The 26,416-nt window shown below is 39.8% G+C and overlaps 1 protein-coding gene across 1 annotated transcript in view; it reads left to right on the plus strand.

Moving 5' to 3' along the window:
• The window catches only part of TACR1 (tachykinin receptor 1), a 116,794-nt gene extending 99,951 nt beyond the window's left edge, over positions 1-16,843 (plus strand). Inside the window, exon 3 of the mRNA XM_023731769.1 lies at positions 16,573-16,843. Coding sequence (XP_023587537.1) covers positions 16,573-16,843 — 271 coding nt within the window. The remainder of the gene's footprint in view (positions 1-16,572) is intronic.
• Positions 16,844-26,416: the final 9,573 nt, after the last annotated feature.

The following is a 26,416-nucleotide window of genomic DNA, read 5'->3' on the forward strand; positions in this document are numbered from 1 at the left end:
CACATATGTATGTATATGTAAGTGTATTAACTAATCCCCTCCTTTGAAAGTGATTACTCCGGTGGTTTCTTTTAACTGACTAAAAAAATACTCATTGCCGTCGAGTCGATTCAGACTCAGAGTGGCTCTATAGGACAGAGTAGAACTGCCCCATAGGGTTTCCAAGGAGCGCCTGGTGGATTTGAGCGGCCAGCCTTTTGGTTAGCAGTTGTAGCTCTTAACCACTACACCACCAGGGTTTCCCTTAACTGACTAGTAAGATAAAATACTAGGGCAGTGGTGGTCCAGTGGTAGAAATTTTGCCTTCCATGCCCCAAGTGGCTCTTCTTGATGGAGAAAAAAAGCACAGAGAAAGGAAGATGAAATATAAAGAAGAAAAATCTGGCTCTGCAAAATACAGCCCCCCTTCCTATTAAAACTAAGAGTGTGCAGTAGCTTTCAAAGTTATTCAGACCCAAGCCCACTCTGGAGGATGCTGTTTGATCTGTAAGGTTGCCGTGGTCCTGGAAGGCCCTGGGGCAATGCACCTGACCACAAGGAAGATGGACAAGCCCACGTTTCTTCATCAGAGGGCTCACTACCAATGCCAGAAAGTGTGCCATAAGCCTGAAAAATGAGAAAGACATCCAAAAGAATGAGATTTAGACAGCCTGCAGAATTTCAGCTTCCCTGAATCATTTATTTATATTGGTCGTATGTCGTTTTCTGTTAATTAAACTTCTATTGGCATAACTTTGTGGTAGAGTTTTAGCACAAGGTAAGACATGGCGATTCTGAATTTCAGATATTGTGGGTAGTACTGGGAGAGGAGCCTGTCAGAAAACCAAGGTTTCGTGACTCTTATTACCTGGGGATTTTGTGAAGATGCGCACAAATGTGGATATATTAACTCTAGTATAATTTTCTAATAAGTACCAGTTCTAAACGGCAGCTATAAAATAGGCTGTTGTCATTATCTACATTTTGTCCTTTGTATGTCATGACCGATTACAAAAAATTGATAGAAAAATTTATATTTATACATATGCTTTCCTTTTATTAATAATGATGAAAGTTGAAAATCAGCTAATTGACAGGAAGTAGGAGGGGAAAAGGGAATATTAGAAAATGTAACTGCAGCACAACTTCTCAGATTTTCCACTTTCGTGATTATCTCACAAATTAAAAAGGAAGTGTAGATCCTTTGCCAAGCTGCTCCAGGCCTTGGCTAAAGGGATGTCAGCATATTTGTGTTTCCAGGATTGATTGTTTATGCTTGCTGGAGTGATTAATCTCCTCCCCTGACACCAACTACATTTATAGATACAGCCCAGGGCCCCTAGTACCGTCACTGCTCTTGATGAAAAGCAGTTAAACCAAGAATGAAAAGTGTGTTGACACTTCAGGGAAACTGGTGGCATAAAAACAAGCCCTCCTCCCTGACTCTTAGAAAAAAATTAGAGTGAAGAAAGCAAAACAAGGATAAAGAAAAAAGTACATGGATGCAGAAACTCGGAAAGTTGCCATTCAAATGCGAGAAATTCCCCTAAGTGTCGGGTAGGTGTGTGCAGATAGAGCCAAATAGGAGACAGTCCACCCCAGGGCCCTCGGGCAACTCTCCTTCCTGAAAAAGTGGTGCAGTATCCTGGGAGAAGTATACTAGCAGCCCCTAATTGGGAGGTAGAAGTGTAAGCCTTGAGCAAGATGGGACCACTCAATTTGGGATTCCTTTGGCTGATGTGATCAACAACTTCCGGAGGCAGTTGCCTTTCAGACTGAAAAACATAGGGACCAAACTCTCCTGACAGCATGACTGACAATAACATAAAATGGATGACTTTCTACAAGACTACAAATAATCAAGTTGATACAGAAAGAACAAAACTAAAGGAACTAATAAGTTTGGGGAGGGATGAAAATACTGTTCAAGAATTACATCTGTCAAAGCACTAAGATCTAACTTATGCAACCAAATTCTTTCAAATGCCCTATAAGCTTTTCATAAGTACAGAACAGTATGGAAAGCTTGCTAATTTATTATACAGATTTGGCATAACCCGAATATACAAACTGACAAATAGAGCGCCAACCTCAATCCTTCAGGCCAATCCCATTTACAAATATAGAGACAAACATCCTAATTAAAATATTAGCAAATAATATTTGAATAGCTATGCACTGTTTTTAAGCATGACTTTTTCCAATAATATAAGAAGAGTGAATTATCAGGAAATCTACCATTATATTTCATTAAATTAATTAGTCAAAAGGAAGCATCATATATTTATCTCATTAATTATGAAAAATAAATTTGTTAGAATACAGTATCTATTTTTAAAAAGTAGATATTCTATATATCAACAGCAATCCTTGATAAAATAAAATGAATAGTAGATACCCTTTACAATAGAAATAAAAACACTTAAAATAATCTTAAGAATTAGTCAGGATTTCTTGGGAAAAAATGAAAAAAGCATGCTATTGTAGACTTCACTGAATGGTCTTAAGAGAATATTTGAGGAATATATTTCATATAATTCAAAATCTAAAAAGTATTTAAGGATATATAGGAAAGAGTCTCCCTTTATTCTTTACATAATTCCATAAAGATACCAATTCTTCTCAAACTATCCCAAGAGTATGTTCTGATACCTATATGAATACCTATCAGATACCTATATAAATACCTGTCAAGTTGACTTAAACTCATGGAGACCTTAAGTACAACAGAATGAAACATTGCCCAGTCCTGCATCATCCTCACAATTGCCAGTATGTTTGAGTCCATCGCTGTGGCTTTTGTGCCAACGTATCTCACCAAGGTTCTCCTTCGCCCTCATTGGCCCTCTACTTCACCAAGCATGATGTCCTCCTCTAGCAATTGATCCTCTCTAATGGCTTGTCCAAAGCAAGCAAGTCAGACTGTTCCATAGTGATCCATAAGGTTTTTATTGGCTAATTTGGAGGTAGATCATCAGGCCTTTCTTCCTAGTTTATATTAGTCTGGATGCTCCGCTGAAACTTATCCATCACTGGTGACCCTCCAAGTATTTGAAATACTGGTGGCATAACTTCCAGCATCATAGCAACACAAAAGCCAGCATAGTACAACAAACTGACAGGTGGTAGAGAGTATGTTTAGGTGGTTGATAAAATGAATCGCTTGTGTCTTAGTCATTTAGTGCTGCTATAACAGAAATACCACAAGTGGATGGCTTTAACAAAGAGAAATTTATTCTCTTTCTCTCTGTCGGCTCTGGAGGAAGGTCCTTGTCATCAATCTTCCCCTGGTTGAGGAGCTTCTCAGGAGCACGGACCCCAGGTCCAAAGGACATGCTCTGCTCCCAGCGTTGCTTTCTTGGTGGTAATGAGGTCCCCTTGTCCCTCTGCTCACTTCTCTCTTTTATATCTCAAAAGAGATTGACTTAAAACACAACCTATTCTTGCAGATTGAGTCCTGCCTCATTAACATAACTGCCTCTAATCCTGCCTCATTAACACCATGATCATAAGAATAAATGGTTAAAATAGTTCAAGAAAATAATGAATAAGAAGAATGAATTTTAATATAATCAAAACAATGAAAAAGAATGACAAGAGGTGATTTGCTCTTCCAGATATAAAAGTACTCAGTACCAGTAGCCTAATTGGTCAATAAAAGACAGAATAGAAGTCTTTCTCTCTCTCACACACACAAACCCATGAATATAAAACTTTATATTTTAGTATTTGCTAAAGATTTAAAATCAGTAAAGATTATTCCATAAATTTTTTTAGAAACCTAGATAACTCAAAATTCTGTAGGATTCCATAGTCCAATGAGTTTGTAGGAAACTGCATAACCCACTTCTCATCCTCACTTGGAGAGTCACAATTTAGATTACTATAAGATGCCTCTAAGAGGGCTTCCTTGTTTTAAAAGATATTTTCAATCTATTTTTATAGGGAATATATTGATGTGGCTTAAAAAGTAAAAACAGTAAAAAGGTAGTCAGGAAAAAGTGTTTCCCTCTCATCCTATACCCCTCCATGGATAATGACTATTCTTAGTTTCTTATGAGTCTTCCAAAGTTTCTTTATGCTTATCTAAGCAATTATGAATATATATTTTATTGGCTCCTTTCTTTACACAAAATATATATAATACACCCTATTCTGTGCCTTACTTTTTCCGTTAACAGTTTATGTCAGATACCCCTTCCCATCAGTATGTAGCAAGCATTCTCGTTTTTTCTTTAAACCTGCATACTATTCCTCTGTATGGAAAAAACAGTAATTTACTTACTGAGTATGATATTGGTGTATATTTAGATTGCTTCTTTTGTTTTGCCATTTCAAATTACATTGCAATGAATGGGCTCCATTCTGAGAAGTTTTGCAATAAATAAACCCAGTGGTTTTGCTTAAACCTGTGTTTCCCAAACTTACTTGATCATGGAATCTTTCTTTTGATTAATCCCTGTTAACATCCCACAGATATATTGTCCATAAACTATACTGTGGGGAAACTGCAAGCTAACTATAAAACCGGACCTTTCTCACAATTTAAAAATGATATAAATTCCAAATAAGTTAGAATGGGGTAGAAGCTTTATAAGCATAACACTCAAGGCAAAAACCAAAATGAAAAAGAGTTCTCATTTGGGTATAGATATAAGTAAAGGTAGAGTTATGGATATAGACAGACATAGGAGTTCCTGGGTGATGCAAACAGTTAAGAGCTTAACTACTAGCAGAAAGTTTGGCAGTTCGAACCCACCCAGAGGTGCCTCAGAAGACAGGCCTGGTGATCTGCTTCCTTTTCGTCAAAGCCTTTAAAACCCTATGGAGCAGTTCTACTCTGCACACATGGGGTCACCATGAGTTGGAATTGTCTGCACAGAAACTAACAACAGTAAGAAGATAGATACAGATATAGATATAGGTATAGGTAGGTATAGGTGTGGAGCCCTCATGGCGAAGTGGTTAAGAGCTCAGCTGATAACCAAAAGGTCAGCTGTTCGAATCCACCAGCCGCTCCTTGGAAACCGTGCGGGGCAGTTCTACTCTGTTATATACGCTTTCACCATGAGTCGGAATCGACTCGACGGTGCACAACAAAGACATACCTAAACCTAAACCAAAAAAACTACTCTGTCCTATGAGTCGGTATTGACTCGATTGCAATGGGTTTGGTTTTTTTGTTTAGGTATACGTATGTCGTTGTTGTGTGCTATCAAGTCGATTCCGACTCGCAATGAACGTGTATATGACAGAGTAGAACTGCCCCACAGGGTTTCCTAAGCTATACCCTTTATGGGAGCAGATCACCAGGTCTTTTCTCCTGCAGAGCCACTGATGGATTCCAATCACTAACCTTCAGATTATCAGCCAAGCACTTAACCATTGTACAACCAGGGCTCTTTGAAATAGATATAGGTATAGGTATAGACAGAGATATATTAAGTTGTGTGTATCAAGAAACTAAATGAGGAAATCTTTTTTAAACTTTTGCAAATGACAAATTGAAAAAAAAGTGAAATACAAGACAAACCATTAATATAACTAGCATAGAGGAGATCTGATCAGTAAGAATAAGTCAAAGTCAAAAAACTAACAGTTAACAAAGAATGTGAAAAAAAATTATTCCAATAATGGATGTAAGTGTTCCTGTACTTGGCTGACCTAGATAAAACTTGTTGAAAATACTATTAACAAGGTTATGGGGAAGGTGAGTGCTGTTTCAGGGAGGATAGTTTGACAGAATCTATTAAGGTTTTTAAATGTACACTACTTTGAATCAGCAATTACAGTCTGAGAAATTCATAAGCACAAGACTGTATAGGCAAGATAGTGGTACTAGCATCATTTATAAGGTTGTAAAATTAGAAACAAACACCAGTTATAGAGGACTGATTAAATAAATGACGGATCATCCATACAAAGAAAACCTATGCAATCATTAAAAATAACATTGTACAAACATTAATTAACATGAAAATGTATTCATGATACTCTGATCAGTAAATAAACCAGGTTTCAAAGCAATGCGCTTAGTATAATACCATTTGTGGGTTTTGTAAAGTGTGCTGTTGTTGTGTGCCTTCAAGTGAATTCCAACTCAGAGCAACCCTATGGGACAGAGTAGAACTGCCCCATAGGGTTTCCAAAGCTGTACTCTCTAAGAAAGCAGACTGCCACATCCTTCTCCCATGGAGCAGCTACTGGGTTCAAACCCCAGAACTTTTGGTTAGCAGCTGAGCTCTTAACCACTGCACCACCAGGGCTCCTTTTTGTAAAGTGTACACGTATACTTATAGATGATAGGGGAAATGTCTGGAAAGATATGCAGCAAAAGTTTACGCTCAATGTTTTTGCTTTCTTGGAAGTGAGATTACGTTCACTTAACATTTTTATTTTTGTTTCTCTGTAATGTAAGTTTTTCTAAACTAAATATAATTTATTGCCTCCTGTCTTAGTTATCTGGGGCTGCTATAACAGAAACACCACAAGAGGATGTCTTTAACAAACAGAAGTTAATTCTCTCACAGACTAGTAGGCTAGAAGTCCAAATTCAGAGTGCAAGCTCCAGCAAAAGGCTTTATTTCTCTGCTGGCTCTGGGGGAAGATCCTTGTCATTACTCTTCCCCTGGTCTAGGAGCTTCTCAGCACAGGGGTCCCAGGTCCAAAGGACATGCTACCCTCCTGGCTCTTCTTGATTGGAGGTAATGAGGTCCCTCTCCTCTCTGCTCATCTTTTATATTTCAAAAGAGATTGACTGAAGATACAATCTAATCCTGTAGCATGTGTCCTGCATCATTAAGATAACTGCCTCTAATCCTGCCTCATTAACATCATATCCGTCCATACATACCCGTTGCTGTCAAGTTGATTCCGACTCATAGCCACCCTGTAGGACAGAATAGAACCTACCCATAGGGTTTCCAAGGAGCAGTTGGTAGATTCAAACTGCCAACCTTTTGGTTAGCAGATGAGAGCTCTTAACCACTATGCCACCATGTCTCCATTAACATCATAGAGGTTATACAATACATAGAATTATCAGATCACAAAATGGAGGACAACCACACAATACAGAGAATCATGACCTAGCCAAGTTGACATTCATTTTTGGGGGACACAATTCAGTCCACAGAACTTCCTCTGCATTTTTTTAATTCAGTAATGTGAAAGTGTTAAGGTATCTACTTATAAATATCATCAAGTAAAAAAAAATCACTAGGGAGTAAAAGGATAAAGTAAAATGAGTATTTCAGCACCTGAAGAAGAGTTTGGCTGACTGTAGAGTTATTAGCCCACAATCATTTTCTCTAAATTCTTTAGACACTGTTCTGTGGTCTTCTAGCATTTAGTTTTGTGAAGAAACCTGATGCCATTTGTTTTTTTCCATTTTAAATAATCTGTGATTTCTGCCTGCATGCATTTAAGATTTTTCTTTATTCTTTATATATAAAACAAACAAAAAAAAAACTCCACACTATAATATATGTAAATGTAAAGGGGTTTTTGGTTTTATTTTTGTATTTTTCTGCACTTGACGAGTGCCTTCTGATCTAGAATCGAATCTCTAATTCAGAGACATTTCCCTCCATAGGTTTTGCTTTTTTTTTTTTTTTAATTGCTTGGCCTCGGTTCTGCTTTCCCTTTTCAGAGTCCCTACTATGCATAAATTGTTTCCCTAGAGCCTATCCCCCATGTTACTTACCATTTAGCTAATCTCAGCCATTTCTCTCATTGCTTTTCTGATTTCTGGGTGGCTTCTCAAGCATGTCTGATGAGATTGTAAGATCAGAAGACTATCTTCTCTTCATTGCCCATTGCATTTGTAATTCTGTAATCGTGTTTTTCATTTGAAAGCAATATTTCCTGCTCTTTTCATAGATGCAACTGAAATCTTGCTTTAGAAACAAACAAGGGATTGCCTTGAATTTCCACCTGTTTCTTTAAGTGTTAAAGTAAGCTCTTTCACAGAGAGGTATTCACTTATTTTCCAGATTGGTTCCTGTGTTAATCCTGCCAAATAGCCAAGGATTTCCTTATTTTTTGTTTCTCATTTGTTTGTTCGTTTTGCTCAATCTTATAAAGTGCAGTTTGCTTTCCAGTATGGAGAATTAATATGGATTGAGAATTGCAGGGATGCCTACTCAAATCTTTCAATCATACATAGAGAGAAGGGATAAATGTAGGATTGCTGCAGTTTTACTCTTCCACCTGGAAGTCCCAGCTGACTCCCCACTGTGGGCCTTTGGCTGTTCAAGACAAGGGGAAGCTGGACATTGGCCCTTGAGCTGGTAGTGTCTCAGCTGATAGCAGGTTCAAGGTTTGACCTCATCCGATCTCTTAAACTCTTCCTCATCTTCCCCCTGCAGCCCTCTACATGGGGCAGGTCCCTCCCACTCTTCCCCAAGTAAGTTGTTTCTTCTCTACTGGCTAGACCCTCCCCCAGCCAGGTCTCAGCTACCAGAAGAAATCTGTTCTGGCCTGTTTGTGACACCTACTCTTGTTTCCAGATCTGAAATAGATTTTTTTTACATTTCTTTGGTAATTTGACTATTTTAGAGAAAGAAGAAATTAACTATATGGGCTTAGACTGGAACATTATATCCAAATTTTGAAATGATCCCTTTTATATTTTCCAACTGGTAACATAGGGCAGTAATTGGTTTTTATGAGTTTATCCTTTATCTAGCTTATTTATTGATTCTAATAGTGTTTAAGCTGAGTTTTTATAGGAATATAATCATATCATCTGTAAATAACAATTGTCTCCATATTTCTAATGGTTATATCTCTTATTTCTGCTTCATGTTGTATTGTAATAATAGATGCAAACATCTTAATTAAAATATTAGCAAATAAAATTCAAAACTATATTAAAAAAGGAGTACACAGTGCAGAAGCATGACTTTTTTCAGCAATGCAAGGATAGTAAGTTATCAGTTACCCATCCAGAATGCCACATTACATTTAACTTTTACAGGGTTAAATAATGATGGATTTGCAAATTTTCTTACCTTTCTGGGAATGCCTCTAGTACTTTACCGTTACGTAGGTTTGGGTTGTTGGTTTCACAATTAAATTCCTTGTTGATTGTTTCTCAACATTCATATATTTTATTATTTTAAGAAACATCCTCTATTCCTAGTTTGGTAAAGAATGTTATCAAAAGATCTCAGCATCTGTTGAGAAAAATAGTTTTTTAATGTATCCCAGTGATGCAAATCATTGTAATTCTATATTTGTGTATTTTGGATGTATCTCAATTTCTCATGATGAATCATGCTTTTCATATACTGATTATTTATGCTAAATAAGATTTTTGTATTTATATTCAAAAAAAAGTTTGCATTTTTTTGTGCTTTGTCAGGTTTTAGCATCAAGCAATTCCTGAATAGCATTGGAATTAGCAAAGGAACTCACTCATAAAACCAGCTGGCCCTAGAGCCTTTTATGGCATAAACTCTAATACATCTTTAGTTCCACCTGCTACTTTTAGTATTTCTGCTTTTTTAATTTGTTGATTTATATTTTTCACGGGAAAAAAATATATTCCACAGTGATTTTAAATGTAATTATATACAATTATACATCATCTTTTTGTTTTTTCTACTTCCTCTACCGTTATTCCAAAATATTTGCCAAAGAATGGATTTGTCCATTCTATTGCTTTTTATTCATTAACTTCTGCTTTTGTTTTTATTTTCTTCTTCCTGCTTTTCTTAATTTTATTTAAATTCACATTTTCTCACTATCTCAGTTGAATGCTTTTATTATTTAGTTTTATATTTCAAATAGTGAAAAATCTACCACTTAGATCCACTTTGTCTCCATTCCATAAGGACTGCTAGGTAGTGCTCTCAATTTCTTTACTTTTTAAATAATCTACCACTATATGTCCATTTTTTCCTTGACTCAGTAAATATTTAGAAAAGTTTTATTTTTCTAAGTCCAATTTATTTGAAGTATTTCTCTCTCTCTTTTTCTTTCCTTCTTTCCCTTTATTCTTCCTTCTTTCTTCCTTTCTCTCTTTTTCATGAACAGAGACTGTGGCATATGCCACAGTTTACTTTTTGAAACTGGTTAAAATACTTTTTATGGCCCAAAATATACACATTTAAAGGATGGAAAATTCTCTATACTCAGGGTTCAAATTTTAATTGTGAATCATCTTACTAGTTGTTTTGTTCTAATTTGTTCTTGCATTTAGTCATCATGTTTATTTCTTTTTTATTATTATTGTGCTTTAGATGAAGGTTTACAGAGCAAATTGGTTTCTCATTAGACAGTTAATACACATATTGTTTTGTGACATTGATTGCCAACCCCCTGATATGTCAACACTCTCCGCTTCTCGACCTTGTGTTCCCCATTTCCATTTATCCAGCTTTCCTGTCCCCTCATGCCTTCTTGTCCTTGCCCCTGGGCTGGTGTACCATTTAGTCTCATATACATGGCTGAGCTATGTATATTATTGTTTGTTTTATGGGGCTGTCTAATCTTTGGCTGAAGGGTGAACCTCAGGAATAACTTCATTACTAAGCTAAAAGGGTGTCTGAGGACCATACGCTGGGGTTTCTCCAGTCTCTGTCAGACCTGTAAGTCTGGTCTTTTTTGTGAGTTTGGATTTTGTTCTACATTTTTCTCCAGCTCTGTCTGGGACCCTCTATTTTGATCCCTGTCAGAGGAGTTGGTGGTGGTAGCCAGGCACCATTTAGTTGCGCTAGACTCAGTCAGGTGGAGGCTATGCTAGTTGTGATCCATTAGTCCTTTGAACTAATCTTTCCTTGTGTCTTTGGTTTTCTTCATTCCCCCTTGCTCCAGATGGGCTGGGACCATCAGAATATCTTAGAAGGCCACTCACAAGATTTTAAGGCCCCAGACGCTACTCACCAAAGTAGGATGTAGAACATTTTCTTTATAAACTATGTTATGCCAATTGTATTTCTATTTATTATCCTCATTTTCACTTTGTTTTCATTTTTTCTAAAATATTTTGAGATAATAATCAAGCTGTACTCTGCCTGACTAATTCAATTTTTTGCTTGTCTAATATGTAATCCACTTCTTTCTCTCTCTCTTTCTCTCTCTCTTTTTTTAAATTCAGCAACCACGTTTTTTATTATGGTTGCCTGGGTATAGAATGTTGAACTCATTTAATGAAACTTTCCTTTTGTTTCTTAAAGACAGCATCTTACTGAGTATTTCTACATACATAAATTAGTTGTTTCAAACAGAATTCCTTTTTTTTTTTTTTTTTTTCTCATAGTAATCTACTTCCGGGACCACTACTCATCTCACCAAAGATATTCACTGAACTGAGGGATACATTCCTCTGAACAACAAATTTCCTCATACTCCCCATGAACTTTCTTTTTTGACTTATTCTTAAAAGGGGTAAACTATGGTTACTTAATATGATTTATCGTTTCATTCATTCACATAGCAAATATTTATGAACACTTACTTTATGGTAAATACTATGCTGGAGATACAACAGTGACCAAGACGTATCCCCCACCCTCAAAGCTCTTAGAGTCTACTGGGCAATCAGACAAGTAAACGAGCATGTAAATGTAGTGTGGTGGGTGCAACACTGAGAATAAGTGCACAGTGCCAGGAGAGTGCTATCTGGGAGAAAGTATACTGATGTGAAGCCGAAGAGGCTGATGGAGAGGAAGAAAATCGCAGGCTAATCAGTTTGGGTTCCCACTGAGACAAAGAATTGTGAAAGTAAAGATACTTGGACAAGTGAGCTGGGAGTATGGACAAGGTATTTATGAAGGAGATATTTGAAATCAGCATTTCAAAAGTAGTGCCTGGTCCAGGGTATGGCCAGGGAGCAGATAACAGATAGAGGAGAGGAGAAGTTAACTGGAGATGAGGAGTCTACAAACTGAGATGCCAGAGTACTGGTGGTCTTTCTCAGGGAGAATGAAGTCACTGGAATGAGACAGTGGCTAGTTTGGAGAAGAAGACTTGCAGCCAGAGGTAAGGTACTCAGTGATTAGGGAGAAGTGACCAGGAGGTTGGAGGGTGGCAGCAATGAAGGAAGAAGGTGACGTGGCTACATAAATAACCCTCAAATGGGTGGTGTCTTAGGCTGGGTTCTCTAGAGAAGCAAAACCAGTAAAGCGTATAAATATATATAGCGAGATTTATGTCAAGGAAATGGCTCATGCAGTCGTAGAGGCTGGGAAGTCCCAAGTCCATGGGTCATACTGGAGGTTTCTCCTGGCTCACAGGCTGCAAAGACCAATGAATCCTAAGATCAGCAGGCAAGATGGCAGATAAGCTGATAACTCAAGTCCCAAGAACCGGAGGTCAGATGACCAGGAGCCAGCTGCAGGATCCAGATTGAGCAAAAGCCCACGAGACTTGCCAGAAAGTCCACCTATATTGAATGCAGGCCACACTCCCAAGGAAATTCCCTTTCGACTGATTGGCTACTCACAGCAGATCCTATCATGGAGGTGATCACATTATATCAAATTTCATCATGGAAGTGTTGACAACATTATACAACTGCCAAAATGCGTCATAAATGCCAAACCACTGAGAATCATGGCCCAGCCAAGTTTACACACAACTTTAATGATCATAGATGGTATTTGATAGGATGGAAGGGACAGTGGCCTGGATGGGACAATAAGGAGCAAGGAGAACCCTTGCCCCACCTCCTGGTTCTTAGGAGAGTGAATGTGAGAGACCTGAGGGTTGGGGGGGGAGACTTTATTTGAGAGGAGTACAGGGGCCTGCCAGGGTTCTGTTAAGGATAGGGGTAGAAGGAACACTCCTGAAAACTTTGAAGATAGAGGGAAGTTAACATGCCACAAAGCAGGAGTTCAAAGGCAGAGTAGGGTAGTCTTAGAGGAAAGTGAGAGGGACTCAATTAGCTGATGGGATGAAATCCTAGAGTGACCTGGATTTGTGGTGGTGACCAAAGTTGACAGGGAAATGTCTCATGGACCAAGCCTGGAAGTCTCTTAGCACATGAGAGTGGTTCACTTTCTCGCCTGTGGTCTCCAAGGTTTGGCCGTTATTGAGGTAGCTGCTCTGAGGTTTCCCTTGGTGATTCCCATAGGACAACTGCGGCCTCAGGCTCCCTCAAAAACATCTCTAGGAGATTTGAGGATGTTTATTAAGGAAAACAAAATCATTTTTTGATGAAAAATTGGAACCAACCTTAATGTGCCATGATGTGGACATTGTGGGGCTCTTGTGGCACAGTGGTTAAGCAGTTGGCTGCTAACCAGAAGGTTAGCAGATTGAATCCACCAGCCACTCCTTGGAAACCCTATGGAGCAGCTCTACTCTGTCATATAGGATTGCTATGAGTTGGAATTGACTCAACAGCAATGAATGTGGTTTTGTGAACATTGTGGTTTGTGCACTACAATATTATGCAGCTGCTAAAATGGCTAAGGAGCCCTAGTAGCACAGCGGTTAAGTGCTTGGCTGCTAACCAAAAGGTTGATCATTGATTCAAACCCACCAAACCCTCCACGGGAGAAAGATGCGGCAGTCTGCTTCTGTAAAGATTTACAGCCTTGGAAACCCTATGGGGCAGTTCTACTCTGTCCTATAGGGTCACTATCAGTCAGAATTGACTGATGGCAATGGGCAATGGCAATTCTATTAGAATTTTTTTTCTTTTTCGAAAATGGAATATACAAATTATTAAGTCTTTTTTTTTTTTTTGATGGTGAAGCTCCTAGTATTTTTTTCTCTCTGCATTCTGCTCTGCATTTCTATGATTTAATAATATTTTTCTATGGTAAATGGAGGGCAGTGATAGTTCAGTGGTAGAATTCTCTCTTTCCATGCCAGAAACCCAAGTTCTATTCCTGACCAATGCACCTCATGTGCAGTCACTACCCATCTGTCAGTGGAGATTTGAGTGTTGCTATGATGCTGAACAGGTTTCAGCAGAGCTTTCAGACTAAGATGGATTAGGTAGGCCTCGTGATCTACTTCCAAAAATCAGCCAGTGAAAACCCTATGAATCACAACATTCCAATCATGGATGGCACAGGACAGGGCAGTATTTGGTTCCATTGTGCATGGGGTCACTATGAGTCGGGAACCAACTCCACGGTAGCTAACAACAATGATATACGTATTACTTTTATAACAGAATATGTGGCATATTCAGTGATGTGCTGAAGCCAGCTTGCAAGAGACAGTTATCCACATCTTCTTCCAAACTGGCCATGGTGGAAGTATGTACACCACAGAACACTATAAAATAGACCTTTATCTTTTTAGAGAGCCAGGTGTGACCAACATATCACTAGATGTGTAACACCACCAGGCACACCTGATGAAAATTTGAGTGCATCCAGGAACTGGCAAAGATTCGGGGACCCAATGTCCCATTTGACTTCACCTTGATGCAGATCCCTAGAGAGGAGAGGAACAACTTGTTCTTGCCTCAGCTGAGCAACAGAAAGAGGCAGGGCCCAAAATCTGCCTCTTAGTTTTAGAGAGTAACAGCTCCCCTCCATTTGGGGTGGCCTCCCAGCCATGGACAGTGGTCAGGTGCTCATCCCAAGACTGGGGGTGAGAAGGGTACATTGAGACTGGCTTAGCCCCCAACAGCCCTGACTCTTGCCCCTGTGTGATGATCTGTCACTGTCATTGCTTAAAAGCAATGTCAGTGCTTAAAACATATTGAGCTGCATGGTTTTTGTCATTTATTTTAAAAGCACCAGGTTGGCACTAGTCCTGAGTGTGCTATTTATCAGGTGAGAGGATGTTTAACTCAAGTTTCCAAATACTCACATACTGCACAGAACAGAAATAGTTTCATCACCTACAGTAAGGAAAAAATCAATGAAGCAACGGCATTGCTGAAAACCCAGCTTGGGAAAGGATCAAAGAAAAGTTACCACGTTATTTCATCTAGTATCCTGGTTCTCAAACATGTTTTGATATTTTGTTCCTACTCCAAACAAAAGACTCTGAAGCACCACCTCCCTTTCATTACTTACCCACATTCATCACACCATGAAGAATTAACTGGCTGTTTTATTGTGGTCAGAAGTCACCTGCTTCCATTCTTCCCACTACAAATGAGCATCGAAGTAGAAGTGGAGAAGTTGGGTTATTCTTTCAAAAATAAATGTGGTAAAGAGAAGGAGAAAAAGATAAGTTTTAACCTTATGAGGTAACATGCTAAAGGAACGTTATTTTTCAAGATGCAAGAGATTTGAATACATTGAGAGAATGGAAATATAGGGTGATGCAAGAGAAAGAGGGGTTGACTGATAGAGCCAAGTCTTGAAGGAAGTCTGATGGAATGGGCCTTTGAGCCCAAGTGGAGGGTTAGACCATGGAGCAGAGGCAAACACTATCTTCCTCTGAAACAGGGAGAAGAATGATAAAATGTGCAAAGGTCAGAGAGAAATTGAGGCATCCATGTTGGGAGCTCTTGACATTCTCAGTGAAGTGGGAGCCAAGGTCATCTGCAAAAAGAAGTTTGAAGGTTCTGGAATGTACACCATAGACCACATAAGATGGAGCAATGAGGCCCCAACTGATACAGTTTTGCAGCAATGCATGCGTGATGATAAACAACCCCCACATAATTGTAGAATTCTATAGTGCAAATGATGAATGCCCTCAACTGCTAACTGAAAGGTTAGAGGTTCGAGTCCACCAGAGGTGCCTCAGAAGAAAGGCCTGATGGTCTACTTTCAAGAAAATCAGCCACTGAAAACCCTATGGATCACAGTGCTGCTCTAACACACATGGGGTCGCCATGAGTCAAAGTCGACACAACAACAATTGGTTATATAGTTTATAAAGCATTAGTCACACATTTTATCTCTACAGGCAATCCCTGGGTTATGAACTCAAAGCAGTTAAACAGACCCCAAACATTTTCAAAACACCGACCATGTACTAAGCACAGTACCAGACCCCATGGAGAGGCCAAGTAGTACCATAGACTGCCCTTGCCCTCAAGCAGCTGATTATTGCACAGAACACCACTCTCCTACCCCCACACCCAGTTCGTTGTCAAGTTCTATCTATCCACAAATGACTCTCATCTCTACTCTCCCTTCTCTATCATAAGGGCTACTGCCCTGGGTCAGTTCCTCATCATTTTCCATTTGAATGATTGTAGTTGTCTCCTTGCCAGTAATATGCCCATCCCAAATTCAACACTCCACAGGCCCCTGAAAACACTGGTCTGACCATGCCATGCCCCTTCTAAATCCTCAAGTGCTCCCCCTCCTGGGCAAAAATCTGTTTAAAATGCCTGTCCAACATACAAAGTTTTACCAGGTGACCTCAATATCCCTTTCTGGTGTTATGCTCCCCCGCTCCATTACCCTCACCAGTCACACCACATTCCAGTCAGTCAAGGAAACTCATTGACCCCAGTTACAACAAAATGCCTTTGTTCATGCTGCTTCCTCAGCTTGGAAATTTCATTCCCACAAATCTCTGCTGGTTGACATTTCTGTCTATCCCTAAAGGTGAGTGCAAATGATACATCTTTCATCACTATCACCACCATCACCACCACCTTCACTGCCACCACTATCATCACTACCTCCAAAACTAACACCATTACCACCACTTCAGCAACCACCAGCACTACCACCATACTGTCACTACCACCACCAGCACCTCCACCTACATCACCGCCATCGCCATTACCATCACCTCCACCATCATCGATACATCTATCATCATCACCTCTACCACTACTATCACTTCCACCATTTTCACTTCTACTACCACCAACACAGCCAGTATCATCATCATCACTGTCATCAAGACCACCATCACCATTACCACACTGTCACTACCATGCAGAAGTTTCCACCACCACCTTGGAGAACCCACACTATAAAAGAATTTGAAAGTCACAAACTATGTAGACTTGACATACTGTAAAATTGTTTACTTTAAGAGGCCAGCCATCCACCCAGGGATACTTCAGAGATCACTGTGGTCCCTGGACTGCAGTGAATATCCCTCCTGGTAATAGGCAATTTTGTATCAAACAGAAAAATTAAAGAAACAGAAGCTTCAGTTCAGTTTTCTTAATATTTTACCCAAAGAAATTCCATAGCCTACTTCTCTTTATTTGAATTTAAAGAGTACATATTGACTACTCAGTTTTTACCTGGAATAATGCTTTGACTCTCTTGTTTGTTCAACATTAACCCTAGCCATTTGGAAAGCTGTAGGGTATTTCCCCCATAATCAAATCAGCACTAACAGCATTGTCGTCATCAATCAAAAGTATGGTTTAAGGAGCTATTTGCATGTGGTGCTCCCTAAATGTGGTACAGAACATCTTAGACATTGCCCATAAAAAAATATGGTGTTAGGAGAGAGCACTACTGCTAGGAGCTGGAAGACCTGAGTTCTAGTTCTGACTTCACCTCTAATGCACTATATAACCTGAGTAAGTTTCTGCCCTCTTTAGACCTGTTTCCTCTTCTGAAAAAAAAAAAAAAAAAAAAGGTGTTGAGCTAGATCATTTTAATATCCCTGGAAGCTTTACCACTCCAAGATTCTAAGACTACAACTTTCAGCTCTGGCCTTATTATCCCACAAAAAACAAACCCGTTGCCCTCGAGTTGATTCTGAATCAAAACGACCCTATAGGACAGAGTAGAACTGCCCCGCAGGGTTTCCAAGGAGCAACTGGTGGATTTGAACTGCCGACCTTTTGGTTAGCAGCCTGAGCTCTTAACCACTGTGCCACCAGGGCTCCAATTATCAAAGGGGAGAGTCATTAAATTTTACAATTAAAATGCCAAAAAACATTGATTTTAACTTTTATCTGCCAAACAGTCCATATGGTGGGTTGCTGAGGTGTTGCAAATCAAACAGAAAGCTCCAGTCATAACTCCACAAAGACTTAGAGTTACCAAACGTGCGCCGGGGCGGATAGTGGAGGTGTTAGAGATGGGCACACTCAGTGGCTCCTGTCTTTATTTCACAGACGTTAAGGCCTTGGATGCCTGATGCCCGCCCCATTGCTCTTCATCGATACCTCTAACCAACACAATTTTGAATTGGTTGAGAACTCCACAGGGGGATTAACAGTAGATCAGATTTTAAGTGCTCCAAGTTTACTGAGGGATAAAATCTCGCTAAGAGAGCAAAGCTTACAGCTGTCATTGGCAAAGCCTTTCTGAAATCTGTGAGATCTTCTCTGCATAGGTACTGTGAAAGGGTGGGAAATTAAAATCTAAAGTGTTAGAATAAATCCTTTCTCTGCTCTGTGGAAAGTCATACAGGAGAAAATGAAGGATTAATTTAGCAGGTAGGAGAAAATCAAGATTAAACCCCCTAAGCCAAATTGTGGAGTCCTTGGGTGATGCAAAAGTTTAAGTGCTTGACTACTAGCAGAAAGACTGGTGGTTCGAGCTCACCCAGAGGCACCTTGGAAGACAGGCTTGACAATCTGCTTCTGAGAGATCACAGCCTTGTAAACCCTTTGGAGCACAGTTCGACTCTGCACACATGGAGTCACCATGAGTTAGAATCGACTCAATGGCATCTAACAACACCACAACAGCGACTCAACAGCATCTAACAACACCACAACAGCAACAAGCCAAACTGCAAAAGTGAAACTGCAATGCACCTTTCCCCTATCTCCTCTCCCCTTCTCCTTTGCACTCTTTCAGGGGCCCCTGCAGATGCAAGGGCTGTGTCTACTGTTGCGTGCCTCCTATCAGTGGTGTGAGTTATTACTCACTAAGGTATTAGAAATGAATTTGGTTTATCATACACAAAATGAACTTGGCCTGCAGATAATGAGTAGTTGAAGACTCTTGACCATGAATTTTCCCTTTTTGATAGCTTTAATTCCATTTCTCAGCTCCTCAGAAACTCCAGATTGTTTCCATGCCCTCTTCTATATACATTTGGTCTCAACTTAATTCTCAGAAGGGACCCTCCGGACAAAAGTAATCAAGCTGGTGTGGTAGGTTCAGTCTGTCAGTCTGCAATGGGGTGTGTTGAGGGTGAGACTGGACTCATGAGCCAGATTATAGAGAACCCCACACGTCAGCCCAAGGAGTAAAATTCCGTTCCTTTAGGCGAGGCAGTTCTAAGGGGTCTTTGTAGTCCCCTGTCCCCCAGGGGCTGTCACAGATTGGATAGGTAGAGGAACTGGGAGAGGATCAGGATCTCCCACCCTTGCTTCAATCGGTGTAGAGCGATACGTGAGCTTTGATTGCTGAATATAGTTGGCTCTAATACCTGAACATGGGAGGCTCAGCTCCTGAGCTACTTTGTCCAGCACTGGATTCTCTCAAGCTATCTGTAACTCTTTCGAAAATTGGATGAAATATTCCTATATCCCTTTTTCTAGCACCTCTCTCTTTATCTTTCTTCCAAGCTACCAACAGAAGATTTTGATGGTGATGATGATGGAAACAATGTACAAGGAAAATGATCTTCATTATTTGTAACCTCAATTTCTACCCAAAGAGAATGAGTCTTGTTAACTGACAGGCACTTTGTTTTCTGGGCACCATAAGGCATGGGGGACATGAGTTTAGAGATTACAGCTAGTGGTATTGCACTCTCCAAAATCAATTCAAAGTTCACTTTAGATCACTTATTGAGCCAGTATCATGTGCTCAGTTCTGTCATCCATGGCCATGAGTGATATAAAACAAATATAAGATACAGTACAGAAGGAAGAAAGGAACACAGACTTTGAAGTGAGACACTTTAGAATCTCAGCGCTGTCTCTCCAGCAGAGTCACTTAGACAAGTGGTCCCAACAGTTCTGAGTATTGTTTCCCTCATCTATAAAATGGGGATAATAGTACCTCCCTTAACATGCTACAACATGGACGGAGCCTGAAGACATTTTGCTGAGCGAAATAAATCAATCACAAAAGGACAAATATTGTATGACCCCACTTATATAAAGAAGCAAGAATAGGGAAATGTATACAGGGCAAAGTTTTTTAGTGGTTGTTCTGGATTAAATCATGTCTCCCAAAACTGTGTCAACTTGGCTAGGCCATGATTCCCAATATTGTGTGATTGTCTACCATTTTGTCATTTGATGTGATTTTCCTATATGTTGCAAATCCTACCTCTATGATCTTAATGAGGCAGGATTAGAGGCAGTTTTATTAATGAGGCAGAACTCAATCTATAAGATTAGGTTGTATCTTGAGTCAATCTCTTTTGAGATATAAAAGAGAGAAAGGAGCAGAGAGACAGAGGGACTTCATACCACCAAGAAAGCAGTGCTGGGAACAGAACGCATCCTTTGGACTCCGGATTCCTGCTCTGAGAAGCTCCTAGACCAGGGAAGGATTAATGGCGGGGATCTTCCCCCAGAGCCAACAGAGATAGAAAGCCTTCCCCTGGAGCTGGCACCCTTGGGTTTGTCTCCTGGACTGTGAGAGAGAGGATTTCTCTTTGTTAAAGCCATCCACTTCTGTTATTTCTGTTGTAGAAGAACTAGATAACTGAAACAGTGGTTACCAGGGAAGGGAGGGAGTGGGGAAAGGGGAGTTACTGCTTATGGAGCACTGAGTTTCTGCTATGGTGACAGAAAATTCTCATTGACTAAGGGTAATTGCCGCACAGTCCATTAATGTAGTTGATGTCAATAAGTTGTACATCTGTAAAAAGTTGACAAACGCTGTGTAATATATATTTTTACAACAACAACGAAAAGAGTAGATGTTGAGGCTGCTTATATACAACCAAACATCTCAAGGGATTTGGTTTCTTGGTTTGGAGCTTTAGGGTCTTGGTTTCATGGGACAATTAATTAGCCTAATATCAGGTTTAGTGCTTCTGTTCTACCTCCTAGTTCATTGTGTAGCATCTGGGTCTTCAAATCTTCAAATGTCCATCCAAGGCACAACAATTGGTCTCTATTCGCCTGTTGCAACAGAGAAAGAAGGAGAGTCAGGAATAAGAGGAGGAAATAGAATGTGTGGCTAATTGCGAATGAGCCTCTGAAACATTGCCCCGAGATCATCCTAAACCTAATCCTAAACCAAAAATACCCCCTAAAGTCTTCTTTAAACCAAACAGTAGTTCAGCTTAATTAGTAAAGAATGTCTGCCTTGAGCATTATGCTCTTTTAAAGAACCATCTCTATAGGATCAAATTGACAACAATTTCGGAATAGAAAGCTCAGGGGCAGTGAGTTTATGTTAACAGGGGAGGAACAATTCGGAAAAGGAGGTTGAGAATGGTTTCACAACTTGAAGAATGTAATCAGTGTCACTGAATTGTACATGTAGAAATAAAAATAAAATAATAATAATAAAGTAAAAAATATAATAACTCCCTTATTGGATCATTGAGAGGACTGGAAACAATGTAGTTAAAGGGTCTAGAGGGCACTCATGAATGGGAACTGTCATTGTCATTATTGGATATGGACCCTGCTAACAAACTGCTTATTATCTTTTAGAATATGAAACCTTGGGAGGACTTGAATATCTTTTAGCTTCTTATTTGTAAAATGGAGCCCTGGTGGCACAATGGTTAATCTTTCAGCTGCTAACCAAAAGGTCAGCAGTTTGAATCCACCACCTGCTCCTTGGAAATCCCTATGGGGCAGTTCTGCTCTGCCTTCTAGGGTTGCTATGAGTCGGAATTGACTCTATGGCAATGGGTTTTTTGTTGTTGTTGGTTGGTTGGTTTTATTTGTAAAATGGGGAGAATGAGGTCCAGAATGGTTGAGTAACTTTCTCAAGGGCACCATTGAGTTCTGGCAGACTGAGGAGTGAAAGTTCAGTGAGAAATTATTTTTCTACCTCCAAACACATAAGAAATGGAAGATAACAAGAAAGGATTCTATCAAGCACCAAACCGTGTAGGATAAAACAATTTACTCCATGAGCAATCAGGAGGGAGCAGAATCACTGCAAACCAGAGGCAAGAAATGAGGTTGGGACTTGACTGAAAATTGAAGGGAGAGTAGAATAACAGCATACAGAGGGGACAGTGACCACCTTTTCAGACAAAGTGAGCAGCACTGGAGGTTTAGTGAGGTGACCTCCTTTCCCACAGTGTGACCAGAGACAGACTGGTCTGATATCAGAATAAGCACAAAATTACTTGGTCACAATTCTGAACCTGGACCATACACTCTGTTCTTCCAGGAGAATGGCTTTGGGATCATGGTGATTCTGTAAAGGGGCTCCTGAGACTGTAATCTCAATGGTGTGTCTTTCACATTTGCAGAGATTAAAGGCAGGAGGAACCAATAAAAGGCTAGGGGAAAGATGCAAAGTCCACAAAGGGCTTGACAGTCTAGAACAGTGGCTTGAATTTAACAAGATGGAATTTCCAGAGAAATATCAAGTTCTGTATTATATTCAGAACTCCAATGCACAGATTTGGGATGGGGGAAATGTTTCCACCCCAGGGCCTTTGCACCTGCATTTCTAGCTGCCTAGCTTGCTCTTCCCCCAGATCCTTGCATGGCTGCCTTCCCCTCTTCATTCAAATATCAGCTCACATGTCACCACTCAGTGAACCCTCTCCTTCCACTCTATGTGATGCCATTCTCCATCACCTAGAGGTCTTATTTTCTTCATAGAATTATTGCTATCTACAATGATCTTGCTTATTCATTGCTTATGTTCCATCTCACTACCACCACTCCCGTCAGAATGTAAGATCTATCACAGTTTATTTGCCACTTTACCCCGAGCATACATAGTCAGTTTTCAATAAGTATTTCTTGAATGAATAAATAAATTAATGAAGTGTGACAAAATAGCATGTAAATAAAAGGCATTCGAGTTAATTGGATATAAAAAGCACTACTTTCCACTTTATATAATAATCTATATACAATTAATTAAGTTTTCAGTTGTTGATATAAATGAGTGGTTTTTTTTTTGCCATTGTTTTGTTTTGTTTTTGTTTTATTACTTGAAGAGCAGCCAAGCTCAATAAGCAGAAACCCTGATGTAGCCTGGAGGGCAAATACATACAGTCCATTCTGCTCACTACCTTGTTTGAATTTTTTTATATTTAGTCGTTCAAAAAGCATTTATTGAGCACTACTATGTGCCAGGCCCTCGTCATAAGCTAAGAAATTAATGAGACAGACAAATTCCCTGTCCTCATAAAGTATACCTCCTAGTAGCTAGGTGTCTTTGTCATCTAGTGCTGCTCTAACAGAAATACCACAAGTGGATGGCTTTAACAAAGAGAAGTTTATTCTCTCATAGGCCAGTAGGCTACAAGTCCAAATTCAGGGTGTCAGCTCCAGGGGAACGCTTTCTCCATCTGCTCTGGAGGAAGGTCCATGTTATCTATCTTCCTTGGTCTGGGGGCTTCTCTGCGCAGGAACCTCAGGTCCGTAGCACACCATCTGCTCCCGGCACTGCTTTCTTGGTGATATGAGGTTCCCATGTGTCTTTGCTCGCTTCTCTCTTTTATATCTCAGAAGAGACTGGCTTAAGACACTATCCAATCTTGTAGTCCTCATCAGTATAACCTCATCATAGTGATAGCATTTACAACACTTAAGGAAATCATATATAACCTCATTATAGTGATAGAGTTTACAACACATAAGGAAATCACATCAGATTACAAAATGGTACACAATCATACAATACTGAGAACCATGACCCAGTCAAGTTGACAGATATTTTTGGGGGACACAATTCAATCCATGACACTAGAGGAGACAGAAAATAAACAAGCAAGTAACAGCATATATTATGTCAGATAATACAGTTATCAGATGATGGAAATGAAATGAAGCAAGGAAAGGAGATAGGGAGTTTTGGTGGCTGAGAGGAGAAAAGATTGTTGTTTTAAGTGGGGTGGTCAAGGAAGACTCCATTGATAAGATCCCATTTGAACAGAGCCCTGGAGCAAATAAAGGCTAGCCATGTGCACAGCTGAAGGAAGGAATGGTATTCCAGGTGAAGGAAACAGTGCATGCAAAGCTCAGAGGCAGGAACATTCTCAACACACTCAATGCAGCAGATTGAGAGGAGTGGAATGAGCAAAGCTGGAGAGAGCACAGGGAGGGGCACCTAATGAAGGGCTTTGCAGGCATTTGCATGGATTTCAGCTTCACTACAAGGAAGTAGGAAACCCTGGTGGTGTAGTGGTTAAGAGCTATAGCTGCTAATCAAAAGGTCAGCAGTTCAAATCCACCAGGTGCTCCTTGGAAACCCTTTGGGGCAGTTTTACTCTGCCCTATAGGGTCTCTATGAGTCAGAATTGACTCGATGGCAGAAGGTTTGGTTTTGGCTTTTTTATGAGGAAGAAATCCATTGGATGATCTTGAGCAGAAAAATGTCATGGTTGACGTACATTTCAACAAGATCACTCTGAATACAATGTTGAAATGCAGGAGCAAGGGCAGAAGCAGGGAGAGCATGACACTAATTCTAGAGAAAGATGACAGTGGCTGATTCTCAATACATCTTTGAAGATAGAGCTGGCAGATTTTGCTGATGAATTAGATATGGTGTGTGAGAGCAAAGTAGGAGGAGATAATGATTACAAGATTTTTGGCTGGAGAAAATAAAAAGAATCAAAAGGTTGCTTGGTGAGCTCAAAACAGAGCAAGGGATAAAGAATGGCTTAAGTGGATCATTTATCTTGTCTCTGGGAAAGTCCAGGAACTAATCCTGTGTCTCAACAGAGAACAGAGATCTTACACATTATTTCCTCTCTCCCCTGTATCATCATTCATTTCTCTACCTGTCTCTCTATCTATCTGTTTATCTGTCTTCTGGTTTCCTGTTGTTGTAATTGTTGTTAGGTGCCATTGAGTCATTTCTGACTCATAGCGATCCTATGTACAACAGAATGAAACATTCCCTGGTCCTGTGCAATCCTCACAATCGTTGCCATGTTTGAGCCCATTGTTGTAGCCACTGTCAATCCATCACCTTGAGGGTCTTCCTCTTTTTCACTGACCCTCTACCAAGCATGTTGTACCTGGTCCCTGGTCTCTCCTAATAACATATCCAAAGTAAGTGAGACAAAGCCTCGCCATCCTCACTTCTAAGGAGCATTCAGGCTGTACTTCTTCCAAAAAAGATTTGTTCGTTCTTCTGGCAGTCCATGGTATAGTCAATATTCTTCGCCAACACCGCAATTCAATTCTTCAGTATTCCTTTTTCATTGCCCAGCTTTTGCATGCATATGAGGCAATTTTAAAGACCATAACTTGGCTCAGGCACACCTTAGTCATCAAAGTGACATCTTTGCTTTTTATCACTTCGAAGAGTTTTTTACAGCAGATTTGCCCTATGCAATACATCGTTTGAGTTCTTGACTGCTGCTTCCATGGGCGTTGATTGTTGAACCAAGTAAAATGAAATCCTTGACAACTTCAATCTTTTCTCCGTTTATCATGATGTTTCTTATTGGTCCAGTTGTGAAGATTTTTGTTTTCCTTATATTGAGATGTAATCCATACTGAAGGTTGTAGTCTTTGATCTTCAGTGAGCGCTTCACATCCTCTTCACTTTCAGCAAGCGAGGTTGTGTCATCTGCATATCACAAGTTGTTGATAAGTCTTCCTCGAATCCTGATGCTTCATTCTTCTGCAGTTTCTTAGATTATGTGCTCAGCATACAGACTGAATAAGTATGGTGAAAGGAGACAACATTGGCATATGCCTTTTCTGATTTTAAACCCTTCAGTAGTCTCTAGTTCTGTTCAAATGACTACCTTTTTGTCTATGTACAGGTTCTGCATGAGCACAATTAAGGGTTCTGGAATTCCCATTCTTTGCAATGTCATCCATAATTTTTTATGACCCCCATAGTCGAATGCCTTTGCATAGTCAATAAAACACAGGCAAACATCTTTCTGATATTCTCTACTTTCAGCCAAGATCCATCTGACTTCCTTTATTCCATGTCATCTTCTGAATCCGGCTTGAATTTCTGACAGTTCCCTGTTGACGTACTGCTGCAACCGTTTTGGAATTATCTTCAGCAAAATTTTGCTTGTATGTGATATTAATGATACTCTCTGATAATATCCACATTCTGTTGGATCACCTTTCTTTACAATGGACACGTATATAGATCTCCTCCAGGTGGTTGGCCAGGTAGCTGTCTTCAAAATTTCTTGGCATAGATGAGTGAACATATCTGTTTGTTGAAGCATCTCAACTGGTATTTGGTCAATTCCTGGAGCCTTGTTTTTCACCAATGCCTTCAGTGCCACTTGAACTTCCTTTAGTACCAGGGGTTCTTGATCACATGCTACCTTCTGAAATGGTTGAACATTGATGAATTCTTTTTCATACAGTGACTCTGTATTCCTTCCATCTTCTTTCGATGCTTTCTGCATCATTCCATTACTACCTACTTGCAAATGACTCACAAAATTATATCTCCAGCTCAGATTGCTACTCTGAGCTCTTGGCCTTATATCCAACTCTTTATACTTTCTCCTTTGGAGCATCAATGTGTCTGCAACA

This window comes from Trichechus manatus, unplaced genomic scaffold (genome assembly GCF_000243295.1).
Source record: "Trichechus manatus latirostris isolate Lorelei unplaced genomic scaffold, TriManLat1.0 scaffold00004, whole genome shotgun sequence".
Taxonomy (NCBI): domain Eukaryota; kingdom Metazoa; phylum Chordata; class Mammalia; order Sirenia; family Trichechidae; genus Trichechus; species Trichechus manatus.